Source organism: Ipomoea nil, unplaced genomic scaffold (genome assembly GCF_001879475.1).
Source record: "Ipomoea nil cultivar Tokyo-kokei standard unplaced genomic scaffold, Asagao_1.1 scaffold2159, whole genome shotgun sequence".
Lineage (NCBI taxonomy): Eukaryota > Viridiplantae > Streptophyta > Magnoliopsida > Solanales > Convolvulaceae > Ipomoea > Ipomoea nil.
Genome location: NW_017618587.1, coordinates 544,111 through 559,964, shown reverse-complemented (window position 1 = coordinate 559,964; position 15,854 = coordinate 544,111). Strand labels below are relative to the sequence as shown.

Genomic DNA, 15,854 nt, shown 5'->3' with positions numbered 1-15,854 from the left:
AGTTAAAATATCAATATAAATGTTTGGTTAATTAGCTTTTTGTAACTTCAAAATGCTAAAATTCAAAAAGTTACTCCAAGCAACTTTTTTAATTAGCTTTTTGAGAAAAGAAATTATACCAAACAGCTATCAGCTAACAGCTAATTTACCAAACACTTTTCTACAATCAGCTAATATTATCAACTGTTTATACTCTCTAATTAACATAATCAGCTAACAGTAAACAGCTATCAGCTAACAGCCATTTTACCAAACAGGGCCTAAATTATTAAGTTATGAACTTAGAATTTGTGTACTTAAACCATTGACCAGATAAACTATATACAATCAGACTTTTTTCTTTTTTCTTTTTTTGATTTTTTTTAGTATAATTCTTAATAACTATAAGATTTTAAGTCAACTTTATGTGATTCTTTGAAGGTTGAGATTAGAGCTTTCTTATAAATCAAAGAGAATAGTGAGCTTGCAAGTTGCAACATAAGCTGCTTTCTTGTACTAAAACATAGCATACCTGTTTTTTGCAAAAATCAATGTTGAAGATCAGAGATCATGATCACCTAGTATAGTATAACATTGGATTTAGAAATGAAGCTATACAAAAGTCGTTCTGATTCTGATAGTCATCACCAAAACATGATTCCCCGTGAGGATAATAATCATCGAAACTGCAAACGTGGGGTGCTACTGCCGCTGGTGATTCTTGTTGCTATATTCATGAACCTGTCGGCTCTGGTTTCAGTCTCCAGGCTTCTGAAAGATTCTCAGCTTTTCAATGGCGTCTCGGCGGTGGTTTCAGAAGACAGTCTCCGGGCGCGGGCTGAGGAGGAGGTGCCAAAGTTCGATAAGCTACTCGGCGGTCTTCTTCATCCCGGATTTAATGAAAGATCGTGTCTGAGTAGGTATGAATCAGTGCAGTATCTCAAGGAACTAAAGCGCCGGCCGTCTTCTTCCTTGATCTCCAAGCTGCGAAGCTATGAAGCTCTCCACCGGCGCTGCGGACCATATACAGAATCGTATAACAAAACCGTGGAACTCATCACGTCCGGTGAACGGCCGTTTGCCGCCGGCAAGGAATGTAAGTATGTGATTTGGATACCTTTCAATGGGTTAGGAAATAAAATTCTGTCTTTAGCTTCAGCTTTCCTATACGCCATTGTTACGAACCGAGTCGTTCTTGTTGCTCCGATGGATCACGTGCCGGATCTCTTCTGTGAACCGTTCCCCGGAACTTCCTGGTTTCTGCCGGTGGATTTTCCGGTTACTGGTTACTTCAATGGACTTGATCAGAACTCCGGGTACTGTTACGGGAATCTGGTGAAGAACAATTTGATTGACAAGTCTAAAATTCCGCCATTTATCTTTCTCAATCTGAAATACGACATGGATCATTACGATGAACTGTTCTTCAAAGATGAAGATCAAAAGTTTCTGGAGAAAATACCATGGCTGAGTATGAAATCAGACCAGTATTTCATCCCATATCTTTTCCTGATGCAATCCTTCAAGAAAGACGTCGAGAACATGTTTCCCGACAAAGAATCCGTGTTCCATTTCCTGGTACGGTACCTATTCCATCCCACAAATCCGGTCTGGAAGCTGATTACCAGATACCATCAAGCTTACCTGGCCGGAGCCGATGAGAAGATAGGAATTCAGGTTAGAGTGTTCGACTACGAACCCGGTCCGTTCAAACATGTTTTGGACCAAATCATAAGTTGTACAATGTCGGAGAACATACTCCCATTAATCAACACAGACGATAATGATCCCAAATCCAACATTATAGCCAAAAAGAACAAGACAAAAGCTGTGCTGATAACATCTCTGAGTTCTTGGTACGCCGACGTGATTCGCGACATGTATTTGCAGTATCCGACGGAGACTGGGGAGGTAATCCGAGTTCACCAGCCGAGTCACGAAGAACGGCAGAAAGAGAACGATGGATTGCACTACGCAAAGGCATTGGCAGAAATGTATCTTCTGGGGATGAGCGATAGATTGGTCACGAGTGGGGAATCAACTTTCGGATATGTAGCTCAGGGTCTTGGAGGTTTGCGTTCATGGTTGATGTACAAGCCGGAAAACCGCACAGTTCCAGATCCGCCGTGCAGGCCGTTCATCTCCATTGAGCCGTGCTTCCATAGTCCTCCGTTAGATAACCCCACGGCGGCACTTGTTCCTCACGTGCGGACTTGTGAAGATAGAATTAGGGGTCTTAAGCTTTATCCCGATATCAAATAAAAAAGTGTGGAAATTTTCAAATATTTTAATTTAATGTACACAACATTAATAAATATGAACACAATTTCAAATAATAATAATAATAATAATAATAATACTCCCTAGATCTCATTTATGCCAGAGACTGAACTAAATTCATTTACAATTCAATTTTTCCTAATATTATTTTATCATTAGTATATAAAATTAATATATTTAAAAATTACATTTAAAGTATTATTAAACACAAAAATAAAATTTAAAAAAAAAATAAGTAAATGAGAAATAGTTAACTTGACCAATAAATAGTAAACATGACAAGTAAATACTTATAATATACAAGTGTATATATAAATAATGTGCTGGGAATAAATTATATCATGGACCAGGATCTACCTTGCATTATTATATTGATCGTAGTCCAAAACAATATTCAGATTATGTGTCTACATTTAATATATTATGTGTCTGCAGATCATGTGCCTGTAAATAAGTTGAAAATACATATTATGTGTCTTCAATTTATTTACATGCACATAATTTATTAATTGAATGTAAATAATATGTTAATTACAAACACATACTCCCTCTATCTCATTTTTCATGTCATGTGTACTATTCATTGGTCAAATTAACTCTTTATTCATTTCTTATTTTCTTTAGTAATTCTTAATTATTTTTAAATTTAATTTTTTGTGTTTAATAGTATTATTCATTTAGTTTCTAAATATATAAATTTTATATACTAACAATAAACTTAATATTATGAAAAATTAAATTTAAAATAACTTCAGTCAAACCTCATTAATTGAACCATACAAACAAATTAAAATGGGGCGAAAGAAGTAATTTTAGATTAGGATTCATAATACAAGGTGGACCACAATCCATAGTATAGGAATTGGTTGCTGAGTTCCCCTTATTCCTGACAGGGTACCATAGAGGCATGAGTTGTTATATCGGATCCTAGTCCTAAATGACGTATAAATTATGTATTTTTAGTATTGAATTTGTGAACTTCTAGGATATAAATTTTGTTTCTAAGTCAAAACACAATGTTCACAATTTACATATATGTTAACATTGAGTGTTTGTAAATTTTTAAAAGATAAATTGTGAACATTTAATTTGAAAGTCGGGTTCACTGAATAAGTTGCCATAGAGGCATGGCAAATTATGTTGTGCAACCGTGTGCACCATGCATGGTGCACACGGTTGCAAAAACGACGTCGTTTTGACTAAAAACGCGCGTCCCATTTAAAAAAAAAAAATCAATTTCGATTCCCGACAACAGCATTATGTTGTGCATAATTTGAATATCCAGAATGAATGAACTAAAAATCCAGAATGAATGAACTAAATATCCAGAATGAATATCCAACATGAATGAAAAAAAAAAATCAGTTTCAATTTCCGTCTAAATATCCAGAATGAATGAACTAAATATCCAGAATGAATGAACTAAAAATCCAGAATGAATGAACTAAATATCCAGAATGAATGAACTAAAAATCCAGAATGAATGAACTAAATATCCAGAACTATATAATTCAAATTATGCACAACATAATGTTGTTGACGGAAATCGAAACTGAATTTTCTTTTTAAGTGAGACGCGTGTTTTTAGTCAAAACGACATAATTTTTGCAACCGTGTGCACCATACGTAGTCCGTAGAGGCATAGAGTAGACTCTCTTTTGGATTGGGCCTCACTCATGGGTATGGGTTAGCTCTTAGTACCCAATAAATGTAATTGAAAACTTTAGAAATATTTTTAAAAAAATAATTATAGAGAGCTGTACAAATTATATATATATATATATATATATATATATATATATATATATATATATTATTAAATAAGGTTTTCCTAATATAAATAATACTAAACTCCAATAAAAATAACCAAGCATGTAGCTCTCTTTGAGTGAATGTCATATATATTAACTCTTTAGGCTACAATTGATAGAGAAAGTATATTAAATATATACTACACTGCAATAGAGCTCAAAAATATATTAATTACATTATTAAAGGTATGCTAATTTTGTCAATCAATTTACAGCAGATTAATGTTCTAAAGATTTTTTACTAGAGTTCTATACCCATTTATTCGACAATAATGCCACCAAGCCATGTCACTAGTTTGTGGCAAATTATTCTGGGGTCCACACCTTGCACGATAGACCCGCGTTTAAAAATACACAATTTACATATTGAATATTCACAATTTATATATATATGTTGAATATTTACAATTTTACATACTAAGTGTTCATAATTTATCTACACAATTTATATATTAAATGTTCACAATTCAAATTAAAAACATTTAACAGTATGTAAATTGTGTACTTTGGACCTGGATCCACCTTGTAAGGTGGACTCGAGTCCATGGTATAACTGCTGCTAATTTGTTAGTAGGGCTTCAAGACACTACAAGAAAAAAATTAAATATATATATCTACGCATTTATTTATGAATTAAAAACTTACAAGTTAAATACTTACATATTTCAATGATTTACCTATAAAAAATTTTATTAGTAAATTTGATTTTTCTTGTAATAAGAATGAAATTAAAGTCAAATTATAATAAAATCATTATGATAAGAACTTATTGACTAGCTTATGTTAAGTGAGGGACCAATTTGACCCTCGCACAACAATGAAAGGACAAAACAATTAAGAATGAAAAACTAAAAACCTTTAAATTCTATGAATGGTTAGAATATTTGGACTTTTAATTTGGACGAAAATGCGGACTCATATATGGTCCTAAATTATTTACTGCCCTATAAATCTATAAATTAAATACAATTTAATTTATAGACAGAACGATATCTAATGTGTGGAGGTTAGGTTTGGTCCCGATGATACTATCATACTATGATAGGCCCATAGTGTTAGGCAAAATCTCTCCAATCAAAATTTAACTATGACTTAATTACCGAAATAGTCCATTGACAATAGTAAAATTACTATTGATCATTGACTATATTTTTTGACTAATTAAGTTCCTCAACTTTAAAAATTTTAACTGATTTGATCATCCGTTTGTTTTGTCGTTAGACATCCGTTAATTCGGGACCAAATTTCTGTAATTTCGCTATAGTCAATGGACCATTTTAGTAATTAACTTTTCGGAGAAAATGGTGCATGTGATGACCGAAATGATTCCTTGACTATAGCAAAATTACCAATTTGGTTCTGAGTTAACGGATATCTAATGACCAAAAAAAAAAAAAACGAAAGACCAAATTGGTTAAGGTTTTTAAAATTGACGGACTTAATTGATCAAAAAAAATCAAGAACCAAATCGATAATTTCGCTATAGTCAAAGGACCATTTCGGTAATTAACTCTTTAATTAATTTAATCCGAAATTTCTTAGGCATGAGACTGGCTGATCAAGATAATCTCTAAGTTACTTAAGAATTGGTCTGCACCTACCTAGCTCAATAGTTCAGTAGGCATTATTTGGGAGATCAAATCTCAACGCGGCAGTGTGGAAATTTTGTGTTTGTAATTACTACTTTATATGTCTTCAATTTGTTTAACAAGTAGGTGCTAGATAAAGGAGTTTATATATGTGGATGAATAATGAGATGAGAATCAACTCTCACCTTTTCAACATATATAAGCTGTTTAGATGTTCTAAAAAATAAAGAATGAAGAGATCATCAGATGATCATCAACTAGCATTTGATTCAGAAATGGAGCCACACAAAAGAAGTTCTGATCATCATCATCATCAACCCAAGCCTCACTCAGATCATCGTCACCACGCCCCTGAGGATAATAATGGAGCTTACTGCAAACGTGGTCTGTTACTGCTGGTGATTCCAGTTGCTTTATTCCTGAACATTACTGTTCTGGATTTGGTCTTCAGGCAATATAATGTGTGGTCGTTCTTCAATGGCTTCTCGCCGGTGATTCCCGGCATCCCACCTAAAGGTAAATTATATTAAAACTCTTCAGTCAAACAGGCCTTTAGTTCGATATGATTTCAATTCTTGCAGGCATTAATCCCTTTAATTTCCTGTGTTTCTGTATTCCATAGCTGCAGAAGATAAGCTACTAGGCGGTCTTCTCCTTCCTGGATTTGATGAAAAATCGTGTCTGAGTAGGTATGAATCAGTGCTGTATCTCAAAGAACTAAAGCGCCAGCCTTCTTCTTCCCTGATCTCCAAGCTACGAAGCTATGAAGCTCTTCACAAGCGCTGCGGACCATATACAGAATCGTATAACAAAACAGTGGAACTCATTAAGTCCGGTGAACGGCCGTTCCCCGACACAGGCTGTAAGTATGTGATTTGGATACCTTTTAATGGATTAGGAAACAAAATCCTGTCTTTAACTACCGCTTTCCTGTACGCCATTGTCACCAACCGAACGGTTCTTGCTTCTCCGATGGATCACGTGCCGGAGCTCTTCTGCGAACCGTTCCCCGGAACTTCCTTGTTTCTCCCGGAGGATTTTCCGGTGGCCGGCGAGTTCAATGGATTTGATCAGAACTCCAAACACTGCTACGGAAACATCGTGAAGAACAAACTGATTGACAGGTCCGATGTGTCGCAATTACCACCTTTTGTCTACAACAATCTGTTCCATAATAAAGACCGTTACGATGAACTGTTCTTCCAGGATGAACACCAGATGTTTCTCCAGAAAATTCCTTGGCTGATTATAAAAACAGACGAGTACTTCATCCCGTCTCTTTTCGAGATTCCATCGTTCCAGAAAGTTCTGGAAAACATGTTTCCCGACAGGGAATCCGTGTTCCACCTCCTGGCACGGTACCTGTTTCATCCCACGAATCCTGTCTGGGAGATGATTACCAGATACCATGACGCTTACCTCACCGGAGCCGATGAGAAGATCGGGCTTCAGGTCCGAGTGTTCGACGGCCCGGGCCCGTTTCAGCACGTGTTGGATCAGATACTAGGATGTACGATGAAGGAGAACATTCTTCCACAAATAATCAATAATCCAAAAGATCCCAACATAAATAGTAGCAGAAAGAACAAAACAAAAGTAGTTGTTCTAATGACATCCTTAAGTTCCTGGTACGCCGACAGGATTCGAGACATGTATTTGCAGCATCCAACGTTGAACGGCGAGGTGGTCCGAGTTCACCAGCCCAGCCACGAAGAAGAGCAGAAATGGTCGGAAATCTTGCACTACTCGAAGGCGTTGGCCGAGATTTATCTTCTCGGAATGAGCGATAGATTGGTTACGAGTGGATGCTCAACTTTTGGATATGTAGCTCAGGGTTTTGGAGGTTTGCATTCATGGCTTATGTTCGAGCCGAAGAACCGGAAAGTTCCAGATCCGCCGTGTATACGCGTCACCTCCATGGATCCATGCTACCTCATCCGCCCGGCCGATACCTCCAAGGCGGCGCTTGTTCCGTACGCGAAGCCCTGTGAAGATAGAAGCATTGGTCTTAAGCTCGTCCCGGTTAACAAAACTACATTTTAACATTAGATTATATTGTCTAATTTTCATTTCGATATCTAAATCTTCATTTTCCACTTTATGTTTTTGCTTGAGTTAAAAAGAATTGCTAATAAATACATTTTCTATTTTCATTTTCCAGTTTATAATTGTTTTTTTTTTTCAGAAAAGTAGTTAATAAATGAACCCTAAATTTCATTAAACATCGAAAACAATATAATTTGGGTGTTGCTATTTGCACCACCCTTTGACCAAAAGACATCTTGAAATTGTAAAAAGTGAAAATTTAAATAATTAATTGGTGATGTAAATAGTCAAATGAGAGTACATTTTGCTATTTGCACCACCTGGTCAAACTTGCAATTAATAATTTATTAATTTAATAATTAATTAATTAAAAAAAAAAAAACAAAACAAAAAACAAAAAACAACGAAACGTCGCCTTGTCCGGTGAGAAGGCGACGGACTGCCTTCTCACCACATGAACAACGTTTCACTGTATACTATAGAGAATCATAAAAAATATGCATACATAACTTAAATAATCTTGTCTATATTTTACCTCTATTTGCATAGGTGTGTTTCCTCTTGCAGCACATTGCAACCAAGCTTCTCTGTTAATCGTAGCATCCTCCTAATCTCTATCCATATTCTATTCGCAGATCAATTTCCACCTTCCCCTTCGCAACATTCGGCCTCGACCTTCTGCCCGTCGCAACATACAAAGCAACAACTCACAAATCTGCTCACACAATATGTTCATCACATGTAAATCAAAATAAATGAAATAGTAGATTTGGGAATTGAACACATACCATTGCCAAAGGCGAGTCACACCATGGTCTCCATTCCGGCTCTATCGTACAAATACGACTTGGGTTCCCTCACTACCGCCCTATTCCGTCGCAGTACTCTTCTGCAGTCATCCTTGGAGAATCACACTAACCATTCATATTTCTTCAGTAATTGTGTAATGTATGTATGAAAAAAAAAATCTACTTCTACAATATGGAATTTATAGAACTCCATGAACGTTTGACCTGAATGTATCCTATTAATAATATCTGCATTGATACATTGCAGCCGGCATCGAAATACGAAAGGGTTTGAGCAACTTTTGATAAAGAAGTAATAATAAAAGGGTTTGAGCAACTTCCGATAAAGAAGTAATAATAACCTAACATTTTACGCAAAGAATACGGCTCTCATTAAACAGGCCTTAAACGCTACCGTTTTTATTTAACAAAGGTTAAACTATCAATGATCAAAACTACGTAGTTTCACTTGGACAGGAAAATGAACAATTTAATTGGCCATAGTTATATGACTTTAATATATAGAAGGATTTTCAATTCCCAATATAGTTAAAAATTTATATTTCTGTCACCGTATTTATTAAAGGACGAGTAAATTCCAAAATATAAATAAATAACTAAATATAGGTGTCCCAATAGTTTTCTATTTTCCTGTAGTAGTACAACATTCATCTAAACAATCACTTCATAATATTTTGATTAATTAAAAATTACAAATAATAGCACATCATAAACATTTTAACAGAGTCAGTAGTATTAATTTTTTTTGTTTATTTTTACTTTTAGGCCAGGAGATAAAATCCACAGTATATTTTGAAAAATTTTTAAATTGATTAATCTTACAATGAATTATACCCCAATCTCGAGGGCTTCCCACAACAAAGAAATCATTGTTCTCAAAAGGTTGAATTCCCATCCCAAGAGTCCGACGCCCCCACCCTGACAGAGCATCCGGAAAAATATAATCATAGTAACTCAGTTTGAATACAGAGGTTAGATATTTGCTTATTGCGCACAAGAAGTCCCTCACTTTAAGGTTGCTCCCCCACTGCTCTTGGTGAGACTCGATTCTGGCCATGCTGGCCCTCCAAAGAAATCATATATGTATATATGGCAGCATAATTGCAGCTGTGTTCTTTGCCAACTCCAAATTTGAACTTGCAGACTCTGATCAATTGATCAGAATTGAATTCGATTCAGAAATGAAGCTATACAAGAGCTGGTCTGATCATCATCAACCCAACTCTTCTCCTCCTCTTTCAGACAAGATCGCCATTAAGGCTTGGAAGTGGAAACATGGGATGCTGCTACCTGCGGGGATTCTGGTTGCTTTGTTGATGAACCTAACGGGTCTGCTTTTGATCGTCCTGCTAATGAAACAACGCCATCTTTTCGATTGCTCCTCCGCCGTTTCCAACCCAGCAAAAGGTAAAAATGTACCAGAAGATGATAAGTGATGAAAAGTTACGTTTTTTCAAGCTTATAACCTGAATTTGGCCTAAATCTTGTTTTCTTTACTTGTTTTATTCTTGTTCCGGTTTATCTCAACAAAAATCTGTACTGTATGTTAATTTTAAGTTCAACTCCTGATTGTTTCTCCATCCTTTTGCTGCCTGCCATAATTTCAGAAAATGAAACTCTTCTCCGGCGTGATGAGGTGCCGGAACTGGAATTGGATAAGCTTCTGGGCGGTCTTCTCCTTTCTGGATTTGACGAAGAATCGTGTTTAAGTAGGTACCAATCTGTGCAATATCTTAAGGAACTAAAGCGCCGGCCTTCTTCTTATCTGATCTCCAGGTTACGAAGCTATGAAGATCATCACAGGCGCTGTGGACCGCATACAGAAGCATATAACAAAAGCTTAGAGTTCATCGAATCTGGAAAAAATAATAATTTACCGCCGGAAAATCAAGACTGTAAGTATGTAGTTTGGGCGCCACTTTTTGGATTTGGGAACAGATTAATAAGCATGGCTTCAGCTTTCCTATACGCCCTTCTTACCAATCGAATCCTCCTGAGCCGCCGTGCCGGAGAGTCGTCTCCATGGAACCCTGCTTCTTCCTTCCTCCTTTAGACCACACCAGGGAGCTTCTTCCTTACATAATGCCTTGTGAAGACAGAATGAGGGGTATTAAGCTCTATCAGAATACCAATTGATGACATGACCGTACCATATATGTTTTGAAGATGAGAGCTGTATGTTTAATCTGTGTTTTTAAGGAGAAAAGATAACGTTTTTGTCAAATTTCAAATGATCGAAAGAACATAGAAACAGGTTAATGTGTTTGTTGGTTGTTCAATCCAGATAACTGCAGATCTGATCTCTTTAACCTCTGCTAACAAGCATATATGGTGCACTATTTTATCAGTATACCATCAAGAATTCCCTTTCAAGAATGCCATTAAAGTCACCAAAACCTCCAAATCTTCATTGGCAAATGATGGAATAATTGCTCTAGCTAGCCCAAGTTGTGTATCACGGCCCAATCCAAATATCTTGACTCAATTCAATTAAGCAGGTGGGTGTGTGGGTGTGTGGGTGTGTGGGGGGGGGGGGGTTGGTGCATTTTTTTTAATAGATAGGTTTCTCAGCTTATACCAGACTAATCTTAACATCCAGTTTCCCGTCTCAAGAGTCATTAAATGACGTAAATCTAAATCGCATAAGCAACCAAAGACCCATCCAAACCCTATTTCAATTTGGGAGCCCAACTCCCATGATGTTTGATGTGTGACAGGGTTCGAACCCTACACTTTACCCACAACTTATGGCTCTCACTCTCTATGATGTCCATAGGAAATATGGTTGTATTAGGGTCTTGATCCAATTTAGAGAACCCAACTAATAAGAAATTTTATTAGAGTTACGAATATATATATATATACACACACTCATATGAGAACACATGTCTCATGCTCTCATTTAAAAGTGTGAATTAATTTAACATGCAAAAAAAAAAAAAAAAAAGAAGAAGAAATCAATATTTATAAAATTAATTTCATTATTTTTCTTAATTTTTTTAACAACTTCCAATCATTGATTTAATTACTTAGAAGGATGAATTAAATTAATTTGCATTTTATCTAAGAGCTTGTTGAAAAAAATATGATACACACATGTATGTGTGCATGTATATATATATACACACACCTTAGAACTTGAGTTAATTTAGTAGAAATGGCTGATTTTTTTTATTATGAAAAATAGCATTATCTTTGTTTTATTAGCTAAAAAAAACCTTCATAATGGCGTGTAGGACTATTACGCAGAAGGAAGGAATACATACACACCGTTAAATAAAAACTGGGCGTTTTTTCTTGAAAAAAAAAAAAAAAAACATTTACAAGAAATTCAATGTAGCGTGTGGACCGAACGGGTTGGCGGTGTGAAAGGCCAGATAAGATTAAATGACTTTCCATGCAAATATGGGAAGGATATTTCTTTTTGACAAACTGAAAAAGATAATTTATTCCTTCAAAATTTTAATTAATAATTAAATATGAAATAATTGATGAGTTGGCTTTCTTCATTTCTCATCGTTTCACACCACCTTTCCATGCCTTAAACGAATCTATTGCTCTCAACCTTTTCTTTTTCTTTTTTCTTTGAAACAACAAGAAAATTATTGCCCAATATTATTCTTTAGATACTTATCCACAAAAACATGATTGTCATAAATATGGTGAAATTCTCATTTTCTGCAAAAATTCGAGTCTTAGAATCTTACATCATACAAACAAAATAATAATAAGTTGAAGTTCGCCATAAAATTCTTGTTGGATTGTTAGCCGCCAGACAAGTGATATATGCACGAGCTTTTGAAGATGTTAAGATTATTTAGTTTTTTTTTTTTTTTTTTTTTTTTTTTGGCACAAAGAACAATCGGTAAGGAAACTAAACATACAATAAAAATATTGAGAATTTTTAACAGTTAACAGTTAAACCCAAAATGGGTTGTCATTACGGCGGCTAGCAAGAGTACGTAGCAGCGACGTACAATAACATTGAAATTAAAAGGAATAAGGTTCAAATTGGCCACTGAACGTAACCTAAAAATGCAATTAGGTCACTGGACGAAAAAAAAAGTGCAATTAGGTCACTGAACACTCAAAAAATATGCAATTTCACCTGATAGCAGGTTACCCTCAATTTTAGCAGGTTATCTGCTTACGTGGCAGCTGAGTTGGCATTTTAAATAAATTTTAATTAATTTTTAATAAATTTTTCAATTTTTTATAAAATTTATTATTAAAATTAATTATTAAAAATTATTTAAAAATTATTAAAAATGCCAACTTAGCTGCCACGTAAGCAGGTAACCTGCTAAAATTGATGGTAACCTGCTATCCGGTAAAATTGCATACGTTTGGAGAGTCCAGTGGCCTAATTGCACATTTTTTGAGTGTTCAATGGCCTAATTGCACTTTTTTTTCGTTCAGTGGCCTAATTGCATTTTCAGGTTACGTTCAGTGGCCAATTTGAACCTTATTCCAAATTAAAACAACGTTCTAGTATTTTGGAAATATTTTTATAAAAACGTTTTATAACCAATTTTGTAATTTAATACACTTCAGGACATGTTTTTAAAAAATGATTCTATCGGTATGATTCGTAAATTATTATAGTGAAATTAAAAGATTATACTTGTAAAAAATGCAATAATGCATTGCACTTAGACTTTAGATTTTAAAGTTTATGACTGAATTTTTTGTTTTATTTGATTTAGGAGTTTACTTTTAGGGTTTAAATTTAAAATTTAGTTTTTTCATTAATTTTTAAAAAATTTATCAAGATTTGCATATTTAGTTGTTACAAATTACATAATTAAGTGTTTCAAGTTTGCAAAGTGAAGTTGACGATGATTTACGAAAATGCCACAATAGTTTTTTAAAAATATGATATATATGATCCGTCAATTTTACAGATGCAAGGCTAAGATTAGCTCTTAATTTTTTTATGAGAGTGTGTTCTCATCGGATCATAAACCTATATATATATATATAGGGATGCACTCAGGTGCGAATAAGTGCCCAGGAAGGAATATGCGAACGAATGAGCGCGCGATACGTGTCCAGATCTAATAGCTTAAAAAAATGCGGTGACATTTTCGTAAATAATTGAACATCGAAGTGCAAGTAAAATCACTTACAAGGGCACCTACTTTCACCTATAAGTGCATGTAATTTTGTCTTGTTAGCATTCACTTCCCGCAAACATTCATGCACTTGGGTGTGCTTATAACTATAGGTGCAACTATTTATAACTATAGGTGCAACTACTAATAACTATAGAGGTGCACTTACTTTCACCTATAAGTGCATGTAATTTTGCCTTGTTAACATTCATTGATCTGAGTTCAACGGGTAGTAATACCCCTGAAAACCACCCGCAAACATTCATGCACCTAGGTGCAACTACTTATAACTATTCGTGCAACTACTTAGAACTATAGATGCAACTACTTATTAGTATTGATACTCGGTGTAAATTTTTACTTGCACTTATAATACATTTTACATGCACTTGTAATACATTTTACTTGCACTTCGATGTTCAATTATTTACGAAAATGCCACCGTGCTTTTTTAAAATAATCAGTGTTTCTCATCCATTAGATCTGGACACGTGGACGGACAGAATCCATTCCTATTTCGCTCCTGGGCGAAGCATTCGCACCTGAGTGCATATATATATATATATATATATATATATATATATATATATATATATATATATATATATATATATATATATATATATATATATATATATATATATATATATTTGATTCAAATAAAACTCATAATTTTGCCACCACTAAATGCACCTAAAAAAACAAAAGAAAAAGAATCTACGTACAACACTAATACATAATGTGTTGTGTTTTTTATTACTTGAATTACATGCAATTTGCGATTTATAATCGAATAATGCTAATTAATTAACTTGAATAAACACGTCTCTTGAGAGGCCATTAATTATTTGATTGTCTGATTGTCACCCTTGATCACGAGACAGTACACACTGCTTTATTTCTAATCCCCCTACAGCCAAATGGAGGCATAGGATTAGGGGCACGACAAAATTTAAGAATTATGATACATCACCCACTTTTGTCGTCCAAGAACACAATGAACTATGAAAGGCCAATTCTACCTAAAACTAATTGCTTTTCCTAAGGTGGTGTTTGGGGGAAATATATTAAGGGTTGTCTCATATGTTTGGAAAAGTTCCAAGAAAGGGACTAGGGACTAGGATTGGTTGGATCTGCTCTCTCATCCGACGGCTAGGGAGCCATCAGGCCTATAATTCATGCATCTAGGGTTTGATCATGGTGGAAACAAAAGTTTAGCATTAATTATGAGACAAGAATTTGGAGCGACGTGAATTTAATTTCATTTTTGTTTGTCCATTTGTAGAGTATAGTGAATCTTGGAATGTCCCTAGCTGGATATTGGTTGTGTAGGGAGGAATAAGTATGATACCGACATGGATTTTGGATTTTTTGTACAAATAAAAAAAATTATTTCACTAACTACACTATATAACAGCGCATTAAGGGTAATACTTGACAGGTGAAATTTGTAGTCATTGTTAAGGATATGTGTAATACTTGACAGGTCTAGGGTGTACATGCATCGTCTAATAGTCTGTAAAGAAAGACCTTGTATGATGAGTTTGACTAAGAATGTATTGACAAGAATCAATTTGTGATCTTTAGGTAAGAAATTCATCCAATTATTATTACGTGGATCGTGGTCATGTGCACACAAAGACTCAACATTGTGTAATTTTTTTTATACATGTGATTCACAATGTTTATCTTGTATTGATGAGTACATGCACATGATACGAGCTTAGGAAGAGATATGGAACTTGAATTGAATTTCTTGTCTTTTGTCATCATCACATGTTTTTATAGGTGGTAAAAAAATATAGAATCCTTGCATAATAATCCATACATAATCTAGGAATTATGTATTGCAGAGGTATATAGTATAGTAGTTATGGTTAAGAATCCATATTATTTGGTCTCATCCCCTACTATAATTACTCATTTATCCTATCTTACCAAATTAAAGTTGGGTAATTAGACCCTACGATTATCACCCCACCAAACATTAATTGAAGAAGTTTCAAGTTCGAACCTCACTGTAGGGACATTGACTCTTTATGCTTCAGTAGGTTGAGAAAATATGTATGACCAGGACTATGTGGTCCAATGGTATCCGGGTTGAACATTCATTTGGAAGGTTATGAGTTCGAGCCTCAGTGGAGGCGTTATTAGCTCTTTGTGTTTCAGTAGGTTGAGAAAGTATATGAATAGATACTACAATGTAATAGAGCTAGTAGCATTCAA

At 34.8% G+C, this 15,854-nt stretch overlaps 2 protein-coding genes across 4 annotated transcripts; both read left to right on the top strand.

The window, feature by feature from the left end:
* The first annotated feature begins 469 nt into the window (after nt 1–469).
* Nucleotides 470–2,255, top strand: LOC109149108 (galactoside 2-alpha-L-fucosyltransferase-like). Its single transcript, XM_019296756.1, has one exon. The coding sequence runs from the start codon at nt 586–588 to the stop codon at nt 2,239–2,241; it is 1,656 nt and encodes a 551-aa protein (XP_019152301.1). The 5' UTR covers nt 470–585; the 3' UTR covers nt 2,242–2,255.
* Nucleotides 2,256–5,797: 3,542 nt separating this feature from the next.
* Nucleotides 5,798–7,757, top strand: LOC109149107 (galactoside 2-alpha-L-fucosyltransferase-like). Of its 3 annotated transcripts, XM_019296755.1 has the most exons (3): nt 5,798–5,959; nt 5,993–6,175; nt 6,282–7,757. In XM_019296755.1, the coding sequence occupies exons 1-3, from the start codon at nt 5,890–5,892 to the stop codon at nt 7,700–7,702; spliced, it is 1,674 nt and encodes a 557-aa protein (XP_019152300.1). In that variant the 5' UTR covers nt 5,798–5,889; the 3' UTR covers nt 7,703–7,757. The 3 variants fall into 3 exon arrangements, with proteins under 3 accessions (XP_019152300.1, XP_019152299.1, XP_019152298.1); XM_019296754.1 differs by having other exon boundaries at nt 5,798–6,175; nt 6,288–7,757; XM_019296753.1 differs by having other exon boundaries at nt 5,798–6,175.
* Nucleotides 7,758–15,854: the final 8,097 nt, after the last annotated feature.